This window comes from Electrona antarctica, assembly GCF_951216825.1.
Source record: "Electrona antarctica genome assembly, chromosome: 14".
Classification (NCBI taxonomy): Eukaryota; Metazoa; Chordata; class Actinopteri; order Myctophiformes; family Myctophidae; genus Electrona; species Electrona antarctica.
Window position 1 is genome coordinate 26660365 of NC_136795.1, and position 10428 is coordinate 26670792.

At 43.7% G+C, this 10428-nt stretch overlaps 1 protein-coding gene across 1 annotated transcript in view; it reads left to right on the forward strand.

Annotated features, from left to right (window-relative positions):
• The window catches only part of adgrl1a (adhesion G protein-coupled receptor L1a), a gene marked incomplete at its 5' end in the record, with an annotated part of 51861 nt that overhangs the window by 27192 nt on the left and 14241 nt on the right, over nt 1-10428 (forward strand). The window contains 6 exon segments of the mRNA XM_079520791.1: nt 1658-1831; nt 7016-7225; nt 7846-8066; nt 8416-8482; nt 9297-9388; nt 10385-10428. The exon segment at nt 10385-10428 is cut by the window's right edge and continues 125 nt beyond it. Of these exon segments, the coding sequence (XP_079376917.1) occupies nt 1658-1831; nt 7016-7225; nt 7846-8066; nt 8416-8482; nt 9297-9388; nt 10385-10428 (808 nt within the window).

A 10428-nucleotide genomic window follows, 5' to 3' on the forward strand; every position in this document is an offset into this window, starting at 1 on the left:
ATCATATTCCCTCCCAACCCTCCACGCCAGAACACCTACAGGTGTGTTTATTTGGACCACCTTATCATATTCCCTCCCAACCCTCCACGCCAGAACGCGGCACTAGTGCCAGAGAAATCTGCGAAATAAGCATAGAAGACACCCGCGCCGGAAGTGATGTAGTGTCGTATCTGTAGACGATGGTCCCCAGAGCAGCGATGATGATCAGTGCGGCTCGGATTAGCGTTTTAATAGGCTATAAACATGGCATTTTATGCCATTCTGAGCACGTTTACTGCGGATTATCATGTAGGCTGTTTCTACAATGAGAGGCCTATATGGATGCTAGCGGCGGAAGCTAACGGATGCTAACAAAAAGGTAAAAGTTTATTTTTAAATCATTTTTAATGAAATCTCGTAATCTCGAGTTTGGCACTGTAGGATACAAAAGCTATTCGCGAGATGATCGTTATTATGGAACAGATCTGGTTAATGTGGTGGAAGGTGTTCACACTCATACTGTACATCTACAGCTGTGGTCCATAGCTCTAATGCCTTTGCATTCGAGCTATGCTACTCTCGACATCCTGCGCTCGCATGAAATGCAGACCAGCCTCTCGACTGTAGCGAAAATTTAAAAAGAAGGTTTTCGCTGCTCACCAATACAAAGACGGCGTGTGTGATTAGAAAGCCTACTTACCGTGGTAGACGCACTGAGCCCCCCACCACACATATAACATGCACCTTTTGACCAGAAAAGTATTTTTTTGGAAGGAAGAAAAATACTTTTAGTTACTCCACTTCGCCCCAAGAGAAAACTCCATAGACAAGATCTTTCCTCACGGTTTTCCTTGGGGGGCTCAGAGTGCGTCCACCACAGAAAGTATAAGCTTTGTATTCACACAAACTGTCTGTTTGTATTGGTGAGTACTTTAGTGAAAACGTTATTTTATATTATTTTTTATTTTGAAAAAAATCACGGCACTCCATCTTTAAATGGAAGAAATTACCTCCAAAGATGCTTTGATGCTCTGTACCAAATGTCACCATTTGAATGATTCCCCCCTAAAAATATTGCGGTTATCGGCTGCACTAAGCCCTACATTAACACAATCAGCGCCGGGATTTCTTTCAAAATAGAAGCTTGGGGGGCCGGGAAGATATGGCCGCTTAATACTGTAAAGCCCCCCCCTTCCGTTCCGGACAAAAACCGGGAGACATATTTCTGCTTGCTTACCTCGCTATCGTTACGATAAAATCGCTGAATAATCCCTCGCGTTCATATGTTGAACGAGAGGCAGGTCAGAAGTCAGAAATGAAGAGCTTAGTACAGTATATCCATCTGGTCAAAACCACGGAGAGCTCCCTACATAGATTAGCAGATACGAGGCATTCTTTCTGATCCGTATACAGGGAAGTGAACGACAACGCGCGTGCGCGAAGAGCAAGGAGTATGGTGGCCTTGGAGGCCAACTCCAAAAAAAAGAAAAGAAAAGAAAAAAAATCAGAATATATTCTCGTTTGATATCAATGAAAATGCGCTAGGACGTGTGTACACGTCCTAGCAACCCGTCGGTTGGATTAGTTATGACGTTCCCACACGTCGTAGGATCTAAATGGGTTAACAATGGTGTGTCATCATCCTCGCTGTGTGGTTCCCCTCCTCCTCCCCATGCAGCTGGAGAACCACTACAGTCCAAACTGCTCGTTCTGGAACTACTCGGAGCGCTCCATGACGGGCGCGTGGTCGTCTCAGGGCTGCCGCCTGCTGGACACCAACGGAACACACACCGTCTGCTCCTGCAGCCACCTCACCAACTTCGCTGTGCTCATGGCTCACCACCAACCCGACGTGAGTGACCCACAACCACACGTATACTCTGGTTCTCAGTGCTGGAGGAGATACTCACATTTTGCGCTTAATTAACCCATTAACCCTAGAACACTAAACTTAACTTTTGTCAAACCATCTCTAAACTCACGTATTTTACTCAATGTAATATATTCCATACAAAATATTTCTCATCAAAAAGTACAGCAATTCATGGATTTCTGTATCGGTCTCTCTGTGTCCCTTTATTCCTATATGGAGTTCTGTGTCAGGCATGCCCAAATATGGAGTGTTGTGATGTCAGAACAGGCCAGCTCCATATATGGACCCTGGACTTAAAGTAGAAAATGTAAAAGTAGGCTACTCATTATGCAGAATGCCAGAATCATATTTATCATGTTACTGGGCCACAATTTTTGATCATTGACCATGTATGCCCTATTTTCAAAAATAGCTGCTCTACAAGCTCACATGATGTTGCGATGCAATGCATTGTAGACCTGCTATTTTTTGTAAGATGTTTCATTAATAATTTAATCTGTTCAGTAACAACTACAATACTACAATATTTGAGGTCCAGTGGAGTAGTAGTATGAAATATCAAAACGTTTTTCTCACACACACAAAACAAAAACAAAAAAACAAGTGGAAAACGTGTACAGTGTTACTCCAGTGTTATATATAGGCTTTTAATTGTATTTACTGAGCCGTCAGATCCGTTGAATAGTAATTTGTTTGTGAAAGACGGACACAACTAATGACATGAGCAAAATGATACTTATCAATTGATCCATACTATATCTTTTAATAGGGTATTAATAATAAAATGCTGCTGCTACTGTATATTGAATTTCCTCTCTGGGGGTCAATAAAGGTGTACGTTATTTTATCTAATAATTGTCTTGGAATATATTATCTGAATCCTTTCACTGCTATGAAAAAAAAACATAAATTAGAAAGCAGACTGAGTGTCTAACTATTTAATTAATTTGTAATATGTATTTCCATTTTTCTCAATGATGGTCAATTACTCCAGCATTTCAAAGTTAATGAGCTGTGGTCTAACCTGAATGGTTAACCACGATGGGAGCGTAGATCGAAAAAATCCATTTCCACAATGTAAAATGAAATGCACATTTCATGTACTGTATAATACATACAGTAAGTAAATGGAGACAAAACTTGTTTTCTTACTATCTACAAGACTACAGTATAATAGTATTTTGGTACTGTATGAACAGTGAACTACCACATTATCCTGTAGTATCCTGTATCCTGTATTATAACTACAGTATGATACTGTATCCTGTATCATAACTACATGTCTGGCATTTTAACATAATTTGTGGATATACCTCATGCCTCAATAGAACGTGCATACTGCTAGCTAGAAACAATAGGATGGAATGAGCAGCAGCAGACAGTCAGTGCATACTGCATACTTTGGGCACAGGTAACGTAAGCCCATGCAAGCAAGAGGCTGCACATGTGCAACTTGGAACTTCTAATGAGAACAATATGGGCAAATCATTGTGTGCCCCAAGCTGGAAACATTGTGACACTTGTGACCTATCAGTAGCTTTAGATAACCTTTATCTATTAATTGTATAGCACATTATATTGACACATTTACATCCTCTGGTCATGTTGACAAGAGGTATTGCATGAAGCTATATGGGAAAGCTGTCCTCTGCCCAAACAGCTAGGCTTTCCATTACAGCTGTGGTTCCCAAAGTGGGATCCGGGGACCTCCAGGGCTCCTTGAGAGAGTTCCAGGGGGTCCCCAGCTAAATGATAATTAGGAACCAAATGGACCCTTATGGGTCTCTAACTCAGAGAGTGTACAAATGGAACCAAATGGACCATAACGGGTCCATTTGGTTCCATTTGTAAGCTCTCAGAGTTAAATTAACATTGATTTTACAATATTAGTTGGTGTCCCAGAGATAGAAATGCCATTAAATGGGGGTCGGTAGACTAATATGCATGTCAAACTGGGGGTCCTTAATGTAAAAAGAACCACCGCTCATCCGCTGAAAGAAATTAATTGAGGTGCTGGAGCCACAAAGGGAACATGAGAAAAATAAAGGGAAGCTCCGCACATGCGCACAATCAATGTATTTATTTAGCAAGCTTTCAGTCTACTGACCTTCTTCAGGCATAATCAAAAAGTGACATAGGACAGAATATATGTTCATCACTTGATTGGATGAATGATCACACCTATGTCAAAACATTTCAATTAGAATGATAGCTCATGGGAGTTGTAGTTCTCAGTGAACTACAAGGCACCCAAAGACACAGAGGGCAGTATTATGCGTGTCTTAAGTACCAGATCTTATTACTTAACTTAAGACCTGGAGGCGTGATCAATGCCATTTGGCTATTCTGAGTGGCCAAACAGCATTGACCACGCCTCCAGGTCTTAAGTTAAGTCATAAGACCTGGTACTTAAGACATACATAATACTGCCATAAGTGTCCATTTAGACAAGAGAAAACATCACGAGGAAAAAGTATTATTTCAATTATTTACAAACGAACAACGAAAAGATGAAAACTACCCCGTAGCCTGTCACTTTAATCATCTCATCCTATCTCCTCCCTTAGGTTCCAGTGCATAGAGCAGATTACTCTTCAGAGAGGGGGTGATGCCAGAGAGAGCTCTATTGGATCCACACTTTAGAAAGTTTACAACCCTTAGGTCTCATTGAGTGTTGTTCTATAAACAGATGACAAAAGATTACATTTGCTCTTTACTTTATGATGGCAATGTGCCTGATGTTTGCATTTGATTGCATTATTATCTTTTGTTTTTTTTGTCTTTTGTTTACTTCGTTTGTAATTAATTGTAATAATATTTTTTCCTTGTGATGTTTTCTCTTGTAGTTCACTGAGAACTACAACTCCCATGAGCTATCATTCTAATTGAAATGTTTTGACATAGGTGTGATCATTCATCCAATCAAGTGATGAAATGTTTTGACATAGGTGTGATCATTCATCCAATCAAGTGATGAACATATATGCTGTCCTATGTCACTATTTGATTATGCCTGAAGAAGGTCAGTAGACTGAAAGCTTTCTAAATAAATTCATTGATTGTGCGCAGATCTGAGTGTGCGGAGCTTCCCTTTATTTTTCTTATTTTTCTAAACTGGGGGTCCTTGAAATTAAACGGGTTGAAAAATCACTGCTAGAACCATAAAAATCTTCCCTTATGGGGGTCCCTGGAATATCTTTTCAAATGGGGGTCCGCAGGCTAATTAGTGTCAATTTGGGGGTCCTTGACATGAAAAAGTTTGGGAACCACTGCATTACAGCTCAAATGTTGGTGCCTGCACGCCACGGGGGAGCCAGCTCTGCAGTGTGTTGCATCATGATATCATGATGCATTGTGAGCTCATGTAGACAAGCTACATTTTATCTTTCTGATCATTTGCACCTTTAATGATATGCACAAAATAGGGATCCAAGCCAGGGTAAAATGCAGCCCTTTGTCATTGCAGACAAGATGCATTCCTGTGAATGGTAATATTTATTCACACTCATCCGCACAAAAACGTGTGCATGCACCCACACGCACACGTGCACACGCACACACGTCACACACATGTCTTGCTCTTTGTGTTGAATTCTCTCTCTCTTCCCGACACTCTGGGAGGCGCGGCGCTCACACATTCATGTCCTGCTACTCCCGCTGACATTCACTTGAATCTGAATGTCATGTTATTTTTCCAACACGTCTTGTCTCTTGTCTCTGCACTTTAGCGCTCCTGCATATATTTACAAATATTAAGTGAAGCAATCTTGTTCCTTCTCAAACCCCCGGCCTGCCTGCCCGCCCCACCGTCCCTCCATTCTATCTCGCTGATCCCTCCCTCCTATTGTTTCCAACCATCCTGCTTCTTATCTCTTTATTCCTTCTGTTACTTCTCTGTCTCTCCCTTCACTCTCCTCTCGTCTTCTGATCCGCCCTCGTCTCTACTGGTCTTGTGGCCTCTCTCTCTCTCTCTCTCTCTCTCTCTCTCTCTCTCTCTCTCTCTCTCTCTCCCACCTGCCCCTGTGCATGTCTCCAGTGGTTTAAGAAGTACCAACACTGCAAGTCTGGAATTCAAAAATGTACTTGAGTGAAAGTACAAAAGCATTAGTATGACAATTTACCAAAACTTCCAAAAGTAGAAAGTACTCATTTATAACTACACACGTAGATCGGCAATGTTCAAATGCATACTGGGGCTGACGTGGTTAATGTTTCTAATAATAATCCAAATTTACAAAGTAACTATAGTAACTAAAGTTTTGTAGTGGAGTAAAAAGTACAATATCTCTCTGAGATGTAGTGGAGTGTACAAGTAAAAGTATTGAAAATTGGAAATACTCCAGTAAAGCAAAAATCACCTCAAAACCATATACTTAAGTAGCCTGACACTCATTTCATTTCGCTTCACTTCATTATTCACACTGAAAGCCCCACGGCAGCAGTTTCTGGGATGGGCGTTGCCAAAGTGGCAGTCTTCGGCGATTGGTTCACAACAACCAATCAAAATAGTAAAAAAGCAGATGACGTCGTTGTCAATGTGGCTAACCCGGTTGCTAACCAAACAAACATGGTCAAAGAGCGCTAAACAAACGGTAAAATATGTTGGATGATGATGTTTCTAAAACCTGTCCTTTCTGTAAAGAAACGATTTATCATAGGGCGATTTAATAGCCAGATCGATACGGTCGCAGTGGGGGCAACCATGTTTGTTAACTTGACACCATCGAGTTGAGACGGCGCTGATTGGCCGTAGCCGCGGTATCAGATTTTCAACTGAGGCCGCCATAGAGTCACCAGACCTGAATCGCCCAGAACATTTTTTCTTAGATATTTTTTGTGGCTTTCGCCTTTATTTATTTTTTTATAGAGGGATAGGGTGACAGTAGGCTGACAGGAAATGAGGAGAGAGATGGGGGGGTGACATGCAGTAAAGGCCGTCAGGATCGGGAGTCGAACCCGCGGGCCGCGGCACACTGCCAGACTGGATTACCAGCCAAGGTGCCCAGATGGCTACGCCAGCCGCCTGGACCCCCAGAACATATTTGTAATGCCTGTGGCTAGCGATTCAGGGGCTGGAGCCAGGCTAATACAGCAGTTGAGTAAATGTACTTGTACAGTAGTTATACTTTACACCAGTGCACGTTGTGTGTCCCTCCTCCTCAGTACCCCGGGCGGATGCACGAGCTCATCCTGTTCGTCATCACGTGGGTGGGCATCGTCATCTCCCTGGTGTGTCTGGCCATCTGCATCTCCACCTTCTGCTTCCTGCGCGGCCTGCAGACCGACCGCAACACCATCCACAAGAACCTCTGCATCAACCTGTTCATCGCTGAGCTGCTCTTCCTCATCGGCATCGACAAGACCCAGTACCACGTGAGCTGCTTTCCCTCTCGTCTTATAACTGACCCTTTGTCAAGTCCCGCCCGTGGTTGTGCCCCTCTTTGCAACCAATGGTTGCCGTTTCTTGGTTGGACAAAAATCCTTTCTCTCCGTCCACTACCATCGGAATAACGGGTTTTTCAGTTGCTTCGTATTGATATTCAGTGTATTCAAATCTTGTTTTAAACTTGGTCTCAGTAAAAAGGAACATCTCAGGTGCAGTATAGTGACTGGGCATAAATTATGTTTTTAAATATTTTAGCAAATTCCACATGAAGAGCCTGCTGGTTAGGGACCAATCAGAAGGCTGACACTGGGTCAATTACCAGGACTCAACGGTCGGGGGGAGGGGGGTTATTAAGCCTAGTTGTGTGTCCTGAGGCTGGTGTTAAATATTTACATGTGCCCTAAGGCCAAAACGTTTTGGCATGGGAAATCGACTATTCTGTCCTTTCTGGTTTCTTCTTTTTTCCACTTACATGTGTGTCTTTCCACCGTTCCACCACCTCCTCCTCCTCCCCTTTTTTTCCTACTGTTCTATTTTCCCCCTCTGTTCTTCCCGCTCATCCTCTCTCTCCTCTCCCCCTCTCCCTCTCTCGGGGTCTCTCTATCAGATCGCCTGTCCCATCTTTGCCGGCCTCCTGCACTTCTTCTTCCTGGCTGCCTTCTCCTGGATGTGTCTGGAGGGTGTGCAGCTCTACCTCATGCTGGTGGAGGTGTTTGAGAGCGAGTATTCCCGCAAGAAGTATTACTACCTGTGCGGCTACTGCTTCCCCGCGCTGGTGGTGGGCATCTCGGCGGCCATTGACTACCGGAGCTATGGGACCAAGAAAGCGTACGTGTGAAAACCCGGGCCTTTTTGCACCTGCAGATTGAGAGAGAAGCAGGATTATGCTATTCCCTCAGCAGGAAATGTAATATACGGATACGGGGCGTATAGTGTGAGCGCGGCCTCCCCGCGCCTCCCTGTGGACTGCTGGCTTTTCAGAGCACACTTAACCAAAGCCTGATGATTAGCTTCCATAAAATAATCCACCGAGACTGGGGAATACGTAGTGTGTTTGTGTGCGCGCGTGCATGTGTGAGTTTGTGCACGTGAATGTGTGCATGAATTTTGCGTGCAGGCCTACTTGTGTGCATGAGTGTGTGTGTAACTCTCTCTCTTATCCTCCGTCTCGTCCTAGATGCTGGCTGAGAGTGGATAACTACTTCATCTGGAGCTTCATCGGACCCGTTTCCTTTGTTATCATGGTATTAGCTCTGCACTCAGACACTATTATGCCTCTCACTTCACACATGAAAGTCCTCATTGTTAATTCAGGCGTTTGTAACTCCTTACGCCTTACTGGGTCCGTGTGGTTACATTTGGTACGTTCTCCGAGTTAAATGAACACTCGGGATCCTACGATGCGTGCTGCTGTGATATCATGCTCAGTCATAGTCCCTTCCCTGCCGAGCAATAAAGCCGGATGTTTTATTTTGAAAACCCTGAAATTCACCCTGGTGAACCGGAATCGGGAGCAAAACAACATCATCGGGGCATCCCTAGTTTCAATATTATATCCATATCATGATGATATTCGACTGGATATTGTCTGTGAATTGGGGATATTGTACTATTATGATATGGCATAAGTGTCCTTTAAAAATATGAATATCGGATCGGAAAAATCTGTATCGACAGATACTCAAAATCAAATGATCGGAATTGGATCGGGAGCAAAAAAACGTGATCGGGACATCCCTATCTGCCGATCGATACTTTACGATCGCGACCATTACAGCAGTCTATGCAGCGGCCATCTTGTTACAGTCAAATACACCAAGCTGAGCATTGCCTATAGCAACGTACTAGTACTAGTACGTGCTAGTACTTATGCTAGTAAAAAAGAGGCTATTCTGGATTAATATAAACCCCAAATTCACGCCATTCACGTCAATGGCAGGAATCGACATTGGGAAAATTCACATGAATGGTAATAAACAAGTTAATAGTTCAAAGTTGTTCTTGGTAAGCGTTGTTCCCAGCAGGGTGACTCACCGTGTTCCTCCTCCGTGTTCTCAGCTCAACCTGGTGTTCCTCATGATCACGCTGCACAAGATGATCCGCAACTCCTCCGCGCTCAAACCCGACTCCAGCCGCCTGGATAACATCAAGTGAGTTCAAGCATCCAGAAAGGGTTTTTTTTTATTGTCACTACACACACACACACACACGCACACACACACACACACACACACACACACACACACACACACACACACACACACACACACACACACACACACACACACACACACACACACACGGCCGGGTACAAGAAGCGAAATGCAATTTCGTGTGAGGTGCAATCAAGTGAGTTCACTTGTTAACTCCAGCTCGTTGGAGTCACGCCAAGAGCCACTGCAATCCCAGTGAAACGTCGTCCATCATGCTTCCAACATTGATTCAGTTTCTAGGTGGTATAGGGAGTTAAATAGGTGTTTACCCAACCTGCGGTCTGGGCCCTACCATAGATCACAGCGGTGTGATTCAACCTGTTCTGTTGTACTGTTCCGCATGTTTCTACACCATACTGCCCAACAGAAACAAACTTTTCAGTATTACCCGTATTGCTTGAAAGATCATCGGACTTCCTGCACCCACACTTTCTGATATGAACAAAAAGGCACGGTTAGCACTTTCAATATCGACACTGATCATCCTCTGTATCGCTTCAGAGTTTTGTCCCCTCAGCCATCGCGGCATTAAACAAACTGCCCCGCCCGCCGATAGGATGGTTGTATACAGTGGGGACCTCATGTTTTTGTATTGTCTTTGGTGTCTGTGCTGTGGTGTTTTGTTGTGGGTGTTTGAACAGACCTGTGAAGATGAATATCCTTCAGGACAATAAAGACAATAAAGATTATTACTATTGCCTTTTTGGAGGTAGTACAACATTTTAAACATAACAATAATCATAAACGTACTTTCATCCACCACTTTCAACCTGCCACGATGGCATCCCTGTTTTAGAAAACGGACGATCTACAGTCTCACGACGCGACGCACACATACTGTGTACACTAAAACAACCGTGTCTCCGAGGTTGGGAATGAGAATAACAGCCGGTGTTGGCGGAGGTGGAATGAAGCCGTTGTGTCTCCCCTCAGGTCGTGGGCACTGGGCGCCATCGCCCTCCTCTTCCTCCTGGGTC